Source organism: Centruroides sculpturatus, unplaced genomic scaffold (assembly GCF_000671375.1).
Source record: "Centruroides sculpturatus isolate CEXI.00-Female unplaced genomic scaffold, Cexi_2.0 scaffold175, whole genome shotgun sequence".
NCBI lineage: Eukaryota > Metazoa > Arthropoda > Arachnida > Scorpiones > Buthidae > Centruroides > Centruroides sculpturatus.
The window spans coordinates 433,441-449,992 of record NW_019384486.1 but is presented as its reverse complement, the minus strand read 5'-3'; the positions used below and the strand labels follow the sequence as shown (position 1 = coordinate 449,992).

Genomic DNA, 16,552 nt, shown 5'->3' with positions numbered 1-16,552 from the left:
ATCTGAACTGTTTTCCTGTCAATGAGAGGGGAAAGGGACTTCTTGTGAAAAACCCCTCTTTAACACAAGTATCTTAGTTGATTGTTTACTGTTAAAATGAACACCTGCTCATTTTTTTCTAATTACTGTGGGAATGGATGAGTTTCTAAATTAACACATTTTTCGTTAAAATTTTTCAAGAGAATAGCCCTCAGTTCCTCACAATATGAAGCATGCAATACCATAATGTTGTAAATGCCAAAAACACACATGAATTCCTTTAAGTCTTGAAGGAATTCATTTCAACTGTACGATAAAATGGTAAAAAAACTCACTAGGTTACAAATTCTCTGGAATAACAAAATGATGCAAAATAAGCCGTAACGTTTTAAGCACCAAAGTGTAAGTAAGGTGAATTTTAGCACTTAAAACATTATGGCTTGCACATAAATACAACTTCAAAATACAGCTACTTACAGTGCCATTATTGTCACAATATTTTTTTGCAGCAGAAGACATTGCATTCAGAATTCATTTCTTGAATAAAACATAATTAGAGAAAAAATGCCATTTACAATGTTATGGCATTGCAAACGTCATATTAGTTTTATCATAGTTGAAAATATATACATGTAATTTATAGTTAACACATTTTTGTAATGCAGTTCATTAATTATGGACAATTAATTTCCTGACTTTTATAGAATACAACATACTATAGAATATAACATTCCATATTTTACCCCCAGTTTTTTGACATTTTGATACTCAAGAAGTCCAAAAGTGTAAAAAATATCCTTACAAAATAAATTATATCTTTGTGTCTATTTTGCATTATATCTCAGGACTGAATAAACTAAAAATTTTGAAACTTGGCAAGGTTATTTCTGTATATGGAACAATGATGCTATTAAATTTTAGTGGTTAAAAGTCAAAGAGTGAGGAGATAGAAAAAGGTCATGTGTCATAACTCAAGTGGGATCAGACCAAATATGTATACTTAAATTTTATATTCTAGTATAAATGAAAATTATCAGACTTCCTAATGATCTCCTTAACCTCCTGTTCAAGTGCTGGGAAAGTCGAGCGAGAACTCTTGACAGTTTTTGTACAAGTAATTTTTTGGTATAACACACCATAGGGCACCTAGTAACCTAGTAATGAACTTCTTCAGTTCATTACTAGGTGCCCTATGGAATTTTGACTTAGTGTGATACTGTCAAAAAATGAATCTACTGCTCCATTAACTAAAGGCTGCCTGTATAGTGTTATAGAAATACTAATGTAATTGTTTAATAAATACCTTTTTCAAGTCATTTTTCCATTTCAGTTTAGAGTAATTAGATGTCATTTTGATTTCATGAAGATTATAATTTTTAACAAAAGATGACAATCTCACAACACTATGACGTCCACTTCCTCTGACACCTTAAAAGAACTTATATTAAATAGTGAGATAAATTTACTAAAATAAATAATTTTACTCTAATATACTTTACCAATCAAAAGCATATGACCTTTAGTCATTTTCAAAATTCTGCTTATTCTGGAAAAATGTTCTACAATAAATTTAAATATTACTAGATCCATGCGAGTCTTGCTTTCTTTATTGTATTTGTCTATGTATCTTAAATAAAAAATAAATGGTTAAATTATATTGAGTAAATAATATAAAATTTCATATTCTGATAAATAGTGATTAGAAACAGATATAGAAACTGAATTTCAAGATAATGTAGTATCAAAAATAAATATGAACTGTATGAGATATTTCCTATATGGGCATTCTATTTCTATTCTAACTTGACTGTTCAATGGCTGAGGTGGTTAAGGCATCAGCCTACTGCTCTGGGAATCTAGCATGAAAATTTCAACTGCCCAGATTTTATTCTGGATTCCCAGAACAGTAGGAATTTTTTAGGAATTTTTTTAGTAATCCAGGATTTTTCCTCAGGTATATATGTTATCAAATAAACAAAAACGTTTTATGAGTGATATATATAGTTATACAAACCAGTTGTTGAGATGTATATAATAAATGGTTAGTTGAAGCATAAGAGAAGCTGTGTTGGATATTGGCAGGGCCATGCCGTGCTATGATGCAGAGATGCGGCCGCATCAGGTGGCACCGTGAGGGGGTGGCATAAAGAGCATTTAAGGGGCAGAATTTCAAAGACTTGCATCACACTTAGAAAATCTACCGCACGACCCTGGTAAGATACACCAAATAATAAGAATTATAGCCTATATAAGACTAATAATTTATATANTATATGGGCATTCTATTTCTATTCTAACTTGACTGTTCAATGGCTGAGGTGGTTAAGGCATCAGCCTACTGCTCTGGGAATCTAGCATGAAAATTTCAACTGCCCAGATTTTATTCTGGATTCCCAGAACAGTAGGAATTTTTTAGGAATTTTTTTAGTAATCCAGGATTTTTCCTCAGGTATATATGTTATCAAATAAACAAAAACGTTTTATGAGTGATATATATAGTTATACAAACCAGTTGTTGAGATGTATATAATAAATGGTTAGTTGAAGCATAAGAGAAGCTGTGTTGGATATTGGCAGGGCCATGCCGTGCTATGATGCAGAGATGCGGCCGCATCAGGTGGCACCGTGAGGGGGTGGCATAAAGAGCATTTAAGGGGCAGAATTTCAAAGACTTGCATCACACTTAGAAAATCTACCGCACGACCCTGGTAAGATACACCAAATAATAAGAATTATAGCCTATATAAGACTAATAATTTATATAAGGGGCGGCATTTCGAAGACTTGCATCACACTTAGAAAATCTACCGCACGACCCTGGTAAGATACACCAAATAATAAGAATTATAGCCTATATAAGACTAATAATTTATATAAGGNAAAAATAAAAGAATATTAAGAAAAATTTTTAAAAATAATTTGAAAAAACTTTTTTGCATTTTGCACAAACTTTCTAATATTTATTTATTTGATGTTTTACTTACAACATCTGCTATTTCAACTGCAGAAAAATCTTTTTGATCATACCAATATCCACAATTAAACCACTGATGTAATAATTCAATTGGTGACTGCATTGTGGATTGCTGCTTGTTTGGCAAATTTACATCATCTATGAACATAATAAATGTTTTCCCTATATGAGGTCCATATACTCCTTTACGTCTCCTGAAAAATCAATATGTATTTTGTATTAATTCATTATTAATTTCATATATTTGTATTTATATATAATCTGGTATCTTATTAATATTATCAAAAGTGTATAATAGTAAAACAAGTTTTATAGAACTATAATATGCATGAATACTATAATATTCATAGCTTTCGAGATTTTCTTTTTAGATTTACACGTTATCCACAGGATCATAATTTAAAATTAGGGATATACCACAAATTTAATGCTCCACTGACTGTAATTCCTGGTAACTTGTTCCAATTACAGTTATACAGACATATAACTAAGAGTGCATTGATATGCATATGTGGCCGTCGGCCATGATATTGTATATTTTAATATTTTGTATATTTTATTTTTGATTTAATCCTAGCCTTCCTTCCTGTTTCTTTGTTCCTTCTAAGACCTTCTTATCTACCCCTTTTGCCCCTGAGGTAGGATTATCTTTTCCATGTAAATAAGAACAAAAGAGAAGTGGAGCCCTGGGGCAAAACGAACACAAAACGAGGCACTCTGGGTTACGATCCCGAAGAAAGCAGAGGGAAAAAGTGAGCGCTTGTGACGTGAAGTTAAGGTTAAGGATCGGCAAGAAAGAAAAGAGATGGTTTCGGGAAAAAAGGCCATAAGGACAACGAATAATCAAAGGGAAGAAGACAATGTTTTGATATCGAGAAGTAGTGTATAGATGTTAGAGCAAAAGATATCAAGTTGGTGCCAAAATCCGAAAGCGTATATATGTACCAAAAGAAATCCTGGGTATTTCGATTCTCCCTACATTTTGTTTCCGTATCCATCTGTCCTGTACTCTTATTTTTCATTAGTTATAAGATAGATATAAGTTAGACGTAAGTTAGTTATATAATTAGTTTTTTTTGTTATTTTGATAATTGTCACGTGTATAAATCCTGGCGATAGTAGAGGGCAAGCCTGTTCCTTTTTCTTTGTTATAGAAGAAAGGCATAAAGTTTGTAAAGTTGGGATTCCGAAAAAAAGAAAGGAAAAGAAAAACCAGTTCGGAGAGAATAAACAATACTGTGTGATATAATTGAATTTTGTATCTTTCTTTTTGTAACTTTTCGTTTGCAGATTTGTATACATTTCTCACAACGAACTACCACACATAGTTTATGTTTTAGCATATTCAGCCAATTCATTAGAAAGAAGAAATGGATACTATCCAATTGGCTACAGTCATGGCTTGAAAGTAGCTTTAATTACATACTCTGTAAGGTCCATGATTTATTGTTCCCATACACTATCCTTCACATTAAATATGATTATTGTTTTTGTGCATCATCCATCCCTTTTGGGTAACTAAATTTTCAGTAAAGCTTATTAAATTATTTAAAAAACATGGATATATGCTACTGATTGCTCCTTCTCAAGTTTAAGAAGAATTTTGGTTATGGATAGACACCTCAGTGTTAGAACACTCAAGTATATATGCTATTCTTGTCTCCCTTCCTTCCCACAATTCACTCTGACAATATACATAGGTTTCAACATCAAGACAAATAAAAACTTATATGGGAGCATCAAATTACCATCAATAAAGGTGTTAATGTTCCCAATGCTCACAGGGTCTATTCATACAGAGCTTGTAAAATATGTTTTAGAAGATGGATACACTCCACATTGGAAAAATGTAGTATTATAAAAGTGTCTCCAATCCAAAACAAATTTTTATATTGGAAATGCTACTGATAAGACAACATGATCCCATTAACCAGTTCATGTTTCATTCACCTAGTGTTGGCTAATTGTACTGGTACATGGTCCATTAAAATTTTTACATGTTGATTAAAAAACAAAAGTTTTTCAAACTTTATTTTTGTTTTAATTATTTTTAGTCATGTATTGCTTAAAAAAGATGATTGCTAATTAGTTGTTTTAATATTGCTCAACACAAGAGAATGTTTCCATTTATTCTGATTGGCTGTACCTTTACTCATAACCACACTTGGTTTTTACCTCATATTTTAAACTTTCCATTTCTTTCAGATCCTTTTTCTATTGGTTTATTCAGAATATGGGCTTTGTGGAACAATCTCTACATGAAGATTTTCTACATTTTAAATATATTTGTAAACAGTTACTTTATAATATATAATCTTTTAGTTTTTATTTAAGTATATATTTTTATCATGTCTATTGATTTTTATTCTTTGTTATTCGTATTTTAATCTTTTGTTAGGACATTATTTTCGAGGGGAGGATATCAATTGTATTATGGCATTTCCTTTTCTATAAAAAAAAAATTTAAAATTGATTCACTTCTAAAGAATTTCCTTGTAATCTCTAAAATTTCAGTTCCTAATGAAGACAGTGTGTAAATGTTGAAAACATTCAAAGTATTTTATTGAAAGTGTTTTTATAAATTTAACACTAACAGATTGACTAATTCTCTTAACTAATAAAAAACCCATACTAGATATAAAAACCTAGTATGGGTTTTTATATCTAGCAGCATACTTATACAGCAATTGATAGAGAGAAATGGAAGAAAATAGTGGAAAAGACAACAGACACCAATGGGCAATGTGCCCAGGGTTAATGATGATGATGATGAGCATACTTATAGCATTTTATATAAAAATGGATATATATAATTAAAAAAATCAGCTAAGTAACATAATATCAATAATTTCACAAAATATAACTAACAAGTAAGACTTTTTAAAAGTAATCTTGAATCTATCATAATTCATTGTGAAATTTTAAAAATTCAAAACTAAATCTAAATAAACTGCATAACTACATTATCAAATATAAAAAAGGAAAAATTTCATAAACACAAATTAATATGAAAAATAATAATAGTAAAAATAATAAAAACTTAGCAAATTCATAAAATGATAAGATGATTCAGGCAATCAAGACAACAACCTGACACACTAAAAAATTCATGTTTCAGTATAGGTCAAAACCTCAAACATTTTTATGACTGGTTTAATCCAAATACATCAGGTTCTGTTCTTCAGTATCTTGTTACCTCATTGTGGCACTAGTTGAATTCATGATAAGCATGAAAAAAGCCATCTTAGTGTCCAAAGATCATAAAGTAAGATAAAAGCTTGTGGTCATTTGTCTCTATTTATAATTAGAGTTACCATATTGTGAAACTCCAAAATAAGGACACTCAACTAAACCAATCCAATACATAAACCACATTCTTGAAACTTTTATAGATGATGATTGATGTTTTTTCTGATTCCTTAATTATTTTTTATATATTGTATTGTAATAAATAAAATTTTATTTCTACTTACGTAGTAGGCTACTTAAGCAAGCAATTCCTCAATGAATCTAGATGAATAAACAATAGATTATCAGAAATAGTATACACATGATAAAAGCTAATGCTATTGTCAATATGTGACCAAAAAGCAAAGCTGATGCTAATAAAGATCAGAACTGACACCAGAAACACAAATTTGAAACCAATGTAATATATGAGATAAAGCACTACTCAATTACCAATGTAATTGGTCAAATTCTGAATTCTAAATTTGATGCTATTCTGTTACAATAGAGAAAATCTTCCATTTTTACAAGGGATACATTGCCAGAGTGAACAAAATGTTATAATAAAAAGAAAAAATATGACAAGATACCCTCTGTTGTGCAGTTAACATTTTTAAAAAAAAAAAAGAGTTAACATTTTTTTTTGTAATCAACTGCATGCAAGTTAGCCATGTTGTTTTCTCATAAAGTCCACATGTAAAATTCTTTATTTCAATAAAAAAAATAATAGAAAAATCATCCAAATCACTGGAAATGTGGACAAAGCAGGAAATTCACAAAAATGTATGCAGACAGAATTTTTACACCTAAAATGAAAATGTGTGTTCACTTAAACAAGGACATATTATAATGGCATATTTATAAAGAAGCAATGATTTGCTATCACTCTTTTCTTTTTATTTTACTAATTGCTTTGTAACAATATCTCATTTAGAAGTGTTATTTTTTGAAAAATTGTTTAGATATTTATTTAAATTTCTGTATTTATTCTTTATATATATATTTTTTGATTTTTACTATCTTATACTAAGCACTTTTTATCATAAAATAAAATAACTGAGCATTATTATAACTTACCTGTCTAATTTAGACATAAATATTTCTTGCACTTCATTGGCAGATGTACAAGCAGAAAATGTAATCCAATTTACAATGTATCTATATAAAAAATAAAAATAAATGTATGAAAACTTAATCAAATAATGCTTCATATTTTTGCATTTGTATGCATTGAAATTTAATAAAAATATCTGTACATTTATTGTTAAGTTTTAATATTTACTGAACTTTTCATAAAAAACATTAATATGAACAATAATTTTTTGTATGCATTTTATAACTGTTAGTTTTCTATCTGAGTTTTCCCTTTTGTTTCTCTCATTCCCTCTCGTTCTCCTTCGTTTCGTTTCGTAATTCCCTTTCGTTTGTTCTCTCAACTGAGATATTCAAATAAAAAACAATGCATGCAAAATATGTCAAAATGAAGTAATAAAACAGTATACTGCAAACAACAAAGTTAACATTATACAGTAGAGCATCATTTATTCGAATCAATTGGGGACTGAGGTTGTTTGGATAATTTATTTTTCGGATAACCAATTACATACAAAAAATATATTAACCTATCTCTAATTAACCTAATGTAAACTTTTTAAAATAATAATCGTGGCTATTGTATCGTTAAAAATTATTTCTTTATTTTTTACAAACAAAATAAATATATAGAAAAATATAAAAACAAAAAAAATTATACTTTAGAAGTTAATCTAGTATAAAAAACATTTGAATCAGCACGATACACAGTCCTCAGAAAAACACTACACAAAAGTGCCAGTGCTGCCAGCTAAAACACACACACCAACAAAAAAAATATTGGAGTAGCCCAAAATTTAGCCAAAGATTTCAGCGCCACAGCACTAGCAAAAATTTAAATTTGCCAACTAGAATGCTTTTGGTTAACCGATGTTTCAGATTACTGGCTTTCGGATAAACGACGCTCTACTGTATATTGAAATTTTTTATAATATAACCATTGAAAGAAACTGTATCATTTTCTGTTTAACATGAACACCTGATAGAATTTTTATATTGTTTAAATAAAATGTGGATCCTGAAGTTTGTAATTTTTATTTTAAAACAGTAACAAATTTTATGAGCATTTCAAAATTTAGATATTTTCACATTTATTTGTTCTTCTACAGTGAAAAATTTCACACACACAAATACAAACATATATACATATATGAGGGCAGTTTTTTTTTTTCAAACTCTGATGTTTCATAAAACAAAGACAAGTGTAAATAATAAAATGAATTTATTACCAAAAGTTAGGTACAAACATGGTTACTTTTTGATATAATCACTGTGAAAATTGAGGAATTTGTCACATCTGTGGATGAGCTTTTCCATCCCCTCGTCGTAGAATGTTGCTGTCAGTGATTTGAGATGGCCTTAACAACATTTTGAAGTTTGCCATTAGTCTCAAACCTCTGCTCTGCTAGCCACGTTTTCAGTTCAGAAAAAAAATGGAAGTCTTCACACATTAAAAAATTCTAAACTGGCTGCAAGTCTGAAAGATGAAAGTCTTCACCACCTTTAAACACCCAGCGTATAGCCCTGATTTAGTGCCGAGTGACTTCCACCTCTTTCCTGAACAAAAAAAGTGGCTAGGAGGTAGAGATTTCAGACTAATAACGATCAAAACAATGTTAGGGCCCATCTCAAGTCATTGGTGGCAACATTCTATGAAGAGAGGATAGAAAAGCTCATCCACAGATATGACAAATGCCTCAATCTTCACAGTGATTATATCAAAAAGTAACCATGTTTGTACCTAACTTTTGGTAATAAATTCATTTTCTTATTTACACTTGTCTTTTTTTTATGGACCATTGGAGCTTGAAAAAAAACTGCCTATGTATTTTATAAAATTTTCACTGTAAAATAAATCATTCTAACATTGTTTTTATAATTTTTTAAAAGAGAGCTGAACATTGATCATTTTTGTTTTTACATCTGTAGTGCTATGCGACTATGTATTGTAACTTTTCTTATATATATATATCTATACAAATCCTATACAAAAGAAAAATATATATATACACACATCATACAACATACATCAATATATGGAAACATGATACAGAATATATATATATATATATATTTCCATTATTCTGTATCGTATTTCCATATATTGTTGTATGATGTGACACAAAATCCTTCATATCTTGCCCAGACCAGATGTCACTTTTTACTGGCTGCCATGTTTAGAGCCTTATAATTGGTCCAGAGTAGTGTCACATGTTAGTAATCAACTTCTGGGGAGCAGGAATTTATAAAAAGGATGGATATTCATGTTAAGAAAACTTTTTTATTTTTGGACTCTCCAGAAAAGATAGAAAGCGAGAGCTCAGCAGCCAAGCCTGAAAGACTTCGATTCAGATGAACAAGCTACATGAAAAAAAAAGGAACAAGAAAAAAGGGAGCTTCAGAACCAGGAGATAGTTGCCATTTATGAAGGAACGTCTTGATCTGAAATTAAATGATCCATTTCCATCATGCTGGAACAGTGAACCGTCAGTAAGGGATACATATATTTGTGAATTAGGCCATCCAAGGACCAAATTAGAACGTTTAGTTATGAAAATATAAGTTTTGTATGTATATGTTATTGTCATCTTTGTGGGAACCAATATGTCAACACATGATCATGCAGGGCTACCATGTGTAAGCATTGTATCAAGGAAAAAGGGATGTACATTGGTGGATATCCATTAGTTCATAAGACTAAAATCATTCTTATTCGGGCGATCAAATTGGTATGACCCATGTAGTTTCCGACAGCATATGCAGTACATCATGTACTGTGTGCTATTTGACCTCATGTCATGTAATAAACAATTTTTGCTCCCTTGGTAAAGTGTACACGTTATTGGTCAATGCTTAGGTCCTTTCACATTAATTTCTTCATATGCCCCATAGATCTCACTCTATGGGAGTAACTACACATCTTTTCATATTAATTAATATAAATTTGAAATTACTCAACTTCAATTATTCAAAATTATTAATAAAGCAAATAAGTTTCTGTGTATCTTAAATAAAAGTTATACATTTTATTATTTAATGAAAATATATAAAAACATATACATACTGATCTTTATTTAGCTTATTAAGATAATCATTAGTTACAAAGGTCTTTCCACTACAGCTAGGACCAATAAGTAGAACTGGCACTTTATGTTTAATGTATTTTTGAAGAAAATATTGCTGACATCTTGTTTTATTTGTTGGAATTATTCTGTTTATAATCTGAAAATAATTTTATATCCGAGTTAATATATTTTAAATACAAAATTTAATATTTTGATTGATTAATTTAATTTATATTTAGAGCATAAATGTTAAACTTAATTAATCTATTTGCATTAATTTTGATCAAGTTCAAGTATAGTGAATTCATTCTGTTATTAACAATCACTCAATAAAATAATAAATGTAAAAAATATAAATTGTGATAATTAAAATTAATAATGATATATTTCAAATTATTCAGTTTAAAAATTTAATCCATATAAAGTATTAAAATATAATAAATAAGAGAAAAAAGAATGTGCTTGAAATAAAATTATTTTATCAACAAAATAATTTGAAACTTAAAAAACTTAAGAAATAAATCCAAATATCACTTTTGATACTTTAGCAAAATATTTCATGGAAAGATTGATGATAGTGAGACATGCATTGTTAAATGTATATCATTGTTCAGATGAATTGATTAATTAAAGATACAGTGTGACCTCAATTTCTGAGTATGCAACAAAAGAGAAATCAATACAACAAACTATTTTAATTTATTATATGTTTCCAATTTACAAGAAAAAATATTCAATACAAAGAAGACCAACTGATTTTTATAAGAACATGCATGCAACCACAATGCAACAAGATTAAAATTTCCATATACATTAATTGTACTACAAAAAACTGGACCTACTACTATAATTAACTCAAAAAGAAACAAATTTAATAAGTAAATTAAAGTTTTCAATCTTATTAAAAGATCATCATCAGGTTCTTATGACAGAACAGAAAACAACTTTAAAATACAATTGAACAATTTGAATCATATTACATATTACATGCACAAGGATTGAATATACAAACTGGTTAATATTTAACATAAAATTAAAAATAAATATGTGAGAATCGGGGTTTAAGCATCAAAGCTTGAACCGTTTTCCGACAACGGGGCGGTGAGTCCCGCTCACAGGGTCAGTGGATGGCAATTTAGGAGGGCGAAAATCGAGTGGGAGGTCGCGGATAAGTCGATAAGGTGTTGACAGAGTACGAGTAAACACGCATGATTAAGATATAATATAAATTTAATTAGTATATACCATATAAAAGGGTTACAAATACTAAGAATAATAATAATGTCAAAATCAAACCGATATTACAATAGTAGGTTAGTCGGATTATATCTTGGGTATTTCGACTGAGGATAGTCTCTGATCCTCTTTAATATTCTTTTCGCGGAATTAGCCCTAATCCACCTGAGAGGAAAGAGAGAGTTCTACTTACTAAGTTGTAGTTCGTAGGATCTATCTGTNTTTAATTTATTGTTATTGGTGTCAAAATGATATGATTTTATGATATAAATTTCTATAGGTTTGATGGCTCTCATCCATAAATTAACAATCATTTGACAATAATTTCTTTAACCTGGTCAACTATTTAGATATTGTTTATATCAAATGTCGAGTTTGACTATGAACAAGGCGATTTATTGCCGTAACCACGTATTACGTGCAACCAAGAGGTGATAAGAAATATCTCTTATTCCCCTCTTGTTGATACTAACGTCTATTGAATAACTGTTAAACAAATAGAGATGATTTCTCTTATTGATATTTTAACATTCTCCGTTTTTTTCTTGTTCGAGGAGAGCGTCTCGGTCATTGACCGTAGAAGTCCCCCTTTTCTCTTTTACTAGGAAAATTCCTAGATTTGTACTGATCTAAAACAGAAAAAGGGTTTCGGACCTTCACAAATACATAAAAATAGTTAAGATATCTAAAGAAAATAACTTAAAATCAAAATACAAAATGAATATAAATAAAAAGTATGTTACACAAGTAAGCATATAACAAAGGAGATTAAAATTCATAGAAGTGTAATAATAACAAAGACACAATAAATTAAACTAGACAACTTCCAAGCCTCCCACACGTGCAACAATGGTGCCATGTCTCTACTGTTAATTGTGGTCGCTTTACAAATTGCTTTATAGATTTCAAGCCTTTCCAGATATTTTAGATGAAAGAGTTTTTTTTTTTTTTTTGAGAGTCCATATGCTCTGATTAGTTAGCTTATAGATTCCATTTTCCAGTTTGTTTGTTTATTCATGTAAACATGTTAATGTGCTTTCACTCAGCTGTAATCTTATCATTCTACAACCTGGATATCTCATTTTTAGGTGGGTCTGTGGTGCTACTATCTGTGATCTGGGACTCATGATTTTGGAAGAAAAACTAATTTTAGAAAGGATAAAAGAAACAGAGACAAAGTCTAGATTGGGTGTAATGTTTTTGCTATGTGACAATACAATAAAGAGTTAATTTTGTGATAAAATTAGCATTGGTTTATTGCAATTTACTAGAGTAGGACCATTCATGATAATATGATTATGCAATTTAGGAGATTTTATTTCTATGTTAAAGACCATTCTATTGGTGATTACAATTTTATTAATTAAAGAATAAATTTATTTTGATCTACTTTACTTGTTTTCTGCTTTACTGTCATAACTAAGTTTTGTTTTCTTGAGAATTATAATTATAAACTAATTAGAAAAATATAATTATTAGCAATGTGATTTCAGATAAGACATTATAATTTTATTTATACTATCACATTTTCACATATCAAACCACAACAAAAATATAGATTGAGAATAAAAATATATTTTAATTTAATCAAGAAAATAAAATTAATACTTGTAAAAAGATATATGTACCTCCACATATGTTGATGGTTCCATTTCAAGACTTTGAAATGAATTCCATTCAATCCATTCACATTTTTCTTTATCATATAAAAAATCATATATAAATCCTTCCTGTGGAAATAATTCTGCTTTTGTTAAATTAAATGATTCTGGTATAGGATAATTATCATTTTCTCCAGCAAGTAAATTTCGATAAAAATTATCAAATATGATACGATCTTCCTTACTGATAAAAATGCCTCCAAATGTCCAAACAACAGAGAATGAAAATAAAATTTGTAAATGCTTACTTAGCTAAAAAGAATACAAGTTTTGTTATAAAAACATTTCAAGAAATAAAAAGTTTTTAATAATGTATTAAATACCTGTGCCAAGATAGGTACATAATTATCATCATCAGTTATTAATTCTGTTAACAAACAATTGTATAAATTCATTAGACTTTGAATAAGATGAAATGTTGAAAATTCAATTATATATGGCTGAATATTTTGATAAAATTTTATACAAGCTGGAATAAGCCATTCAAATAAATCATTTATAATGCTTTTATGTTCCTTGTTTATAAAATTTGGGAGAGTATTCATGTAAGAACGTTTTAATGCTGACCACCCTAACTAATTAAAGAGGAAAAAAATATAGATTTAATTAGGCATAATTTTGTTTAGTTTTTAAAAAATAATAGAAACTTACTTGCTCAGAATTCATATATACTACTCCACAACGTGATATAATAGCTGGAGAAGCATTTTCTAACTCTTCTGTCTCAAATATTATGTTAATTTTATTATTTATTTGTATAGCTTCACCATTCATTAAACATAACTAAAAGAAATAAAACTTTACAAAAATATCAAAAGTAAATTTTAAAAAATTATAATCAATATCCATCATTACTTGTCCATTATCATCTAAAAATGTATTTAAGTTTTCTGCCCAGTAACAACTGAATGGTCCATCAAATATGACCCATTTTCTTTCTGTTGATTTATTGTTTGTATAATCACGAAGCAATGTGGATATAATTCCTATGAAATTTTAAATAAAATAAGATATATGATTTAAATTTGAAAAATGAAAGAGAAAAAATCATCAGCTGTTTTTATTCAATGAAATTTATAAATTTCATTGAATAAAACAATTAAACTCATCAAATAGTAGTTTATATATATTAAAACCTAATAATTATTTTTATTATTAGTGAATTAATGACATAGTCATGCAAAAAGAAAACTGTCATATACACTTATCCCTCTTTTTATATGGTCTATTTTTATGTCATTTTAAACTAACATCGGTGATAACAGAAAACTAACATTGTTTTTATGTGATTGATATTTTTACATGGAAAAAACAGTCAAATTAAAAATTTTTAAATTTAACTTTCTGTTAAATTGTGTTACTGTTAAAAAAAACTATTCTTTTTGTTTAAAGATTGATTTTAAAGTTACATGTTTTTAAATCAAGAGCTGATTTATCTTTTTTAAACACAGTAGAATACTGTATGTTAATTTTATGTTTCCTATGTTATCCTGTGTTTACTATATTTATGTATAAATAATGTTATAATAAATGATGTTAGAATAAAACAAGCTTACGTTTCTTTTGTAAATCGTTTATTTTTTGTTCCATTAAAGTTGTGAATCCTATCAAGCAGTTTTCTTCAGGATATATGTACTATATTTTTATTACGCAATTTTTTTATGTGGCATTCTTTGAAACTTATCCACTGTATAAAGAGAGAGATAGGTGTATATGTTTAATTATATGTATAATTTCAAACTAAATTAAAAGTAAAACTAAAATTAATAAACTACTCATCATACTAGGAGATCAAACAAAACATTTACATGCAAGAAAGTTTGATGGCACCTAACTGACAAATCATGTTACATGTAATGAAGTGAATATTTTTATTTATTTAGTTGCTTAGAGATTCAAATGTTATCTTTCAAGTCCATATTAAATAAATACTTGAGATGTATTTCTTGCAATGCATTACAGGGTAATAACAATCATAGTAAAGCTAAGTGAACACAGCCAACAAATTGTTAAAACACTTTTTCATCATTACCTTTCTGGCTAGCAACTACACAACAATAGTTGAAAGACAAAACAGTTGTGTGTACACAAGGCACATCAGTTGTTATAGGAAAACCAATAAGAGGGTTGATGAAAAATATCTGGGACCGAATTTTTTATTATAGAAAAAATAATAATAGTAGCAATGTGGCAACCAAGGAGAATATTTCACTATTCTCCTGATGCCATAAGCCAGGGCAGTGGGTAACACTGCTCTGGCTTGTGGCACATCTCAATCATACAAACCAAAACATGAAATTCTTCAAGAAGCATTCAGAGAAACAACACTCAGTCAGTCTAAAACATTGGTTTGGTATTCACATTTCAAGAATGGCTGCACTCAATTAAGCAGTGTAACTGATGATTGTTAGACTGTCTACAAAATCATTCTGCAGTACCTTTGAGATATAATTCATTGGAAATATCCTCACAAATGGTCTTTTGGTAACCAGCTTCTGCACCATGATAATGTGTCATGCCACAGCCCCGAGTATTACTTAATTTTTGACCAATCACAACATTCCTGTAGTTCCCTACTTACCTCACTCACTAGAATTAGCACCATGTGACTTCCTCCTTTTTCCCAGGCTCAAAACTACCCCAAAGGAGAAATGATATCAAGACATTGTAGATGGCTGAATTGACCTTAATGGTTTGGGAATGGCTCATAGCTGTCATGTTGTGCTAGTTTTAAGCCATTCCCAAACAGGTCTATTAGACATGCATGAAAAATGGAAGGATCCTTGAAATTGCTGCATACAATCTAGAAACTAGTACTTTGAAGGAGATAGTCCTCAGTAACTGGTAATTGCTTTTGTTTTTTGTATGAAAATTCTGTTCCAGATATTTTTGACAGTCCTCATATATATTTGAGTAATTTTTCATTACAGACATTGCAAAGATAGTTTCTATTTGTGGTCTTGTAACTTATGGAAAATGAGTTATAAGAACTGCACTAAAATAATGTTTAGTGTGAGAATGACTTATTGCTAACTTTTTTAAGCAATGTCCATACATTAGAGTCTTTCAAGTCAATATATATAAGTTATTTATTTTCATTATTGAAAATTAAGGCAATACAAAAAATGTTTGAGTCCTTTTTCCTCTTTAAATCCTTTTTAATTCCAATCCAGGAACTACAAACAGCTGGCAACTTGAAGTAAAACTTCTAAAAATAACAGACAAATACTATCAAAAAACTTACACACAATTAAAAATGATCTTGATGTCAACCCTTTTTTGTAGGCTACGACGTCTACAAACATTAAAAATCGTTA

The 16,552-nt window shown here is 29.1% G+C and overlaps 1 protein-coding gene across 1 annotated transcript in view; it reads right to left on the bottom strand.

Annotated features, from left to right (window-relative positions):
• The window catches only part of LOC111621584 (dynein heavy chain 3, axonemal-like), a 62,827-nt gene that overhangs the window by 23,784 nt on the left and 22,491 nt on the right, over window positions 1-16,552 (bottom strand). The window contains exons 18-27 of the mRNA XM_023363765.1: window positions 14,091-14,221; window positions 13,887-14,018; window positions 13,682-13,810; window positions 13,559-13,612; window positions 13,203-13,487; window positions 10,338-10,495; window positions 7,259-7,339; window positions 2,964-3,147; window positions 1,479-1,602; window positions 1,283-1,407 (exon numbers count right to left, since the gene is read on the bottom strand). Coding sequence (XP_023219533.1) covers window positions 1,283-1,407; window positions 1,479-1,602; window positions 2,964-3,147; window positions 7,259-7,339; window positions 10,338-10,495; window positions 13,203-13,487; window positions 13,559-13,612; window positions 13,682-13,810; window positions 13,887-14,018; window positions 14,091-14,221 — 1,403 coding nt within the window. The remainder of the gene's footprint in view (window positions 1-1,282; window positions 1,408-1,478; window positions 1,603-2,963; window positions 3,148-7,258; window positions 7,340-10,337; window positions 10,496-13,202; window positions 13,488-13,558; window positions 13,613-13,681; window positions 13,811-13,886; window positions 14,019-14,090; window positions 14,222-16,552) is intronic.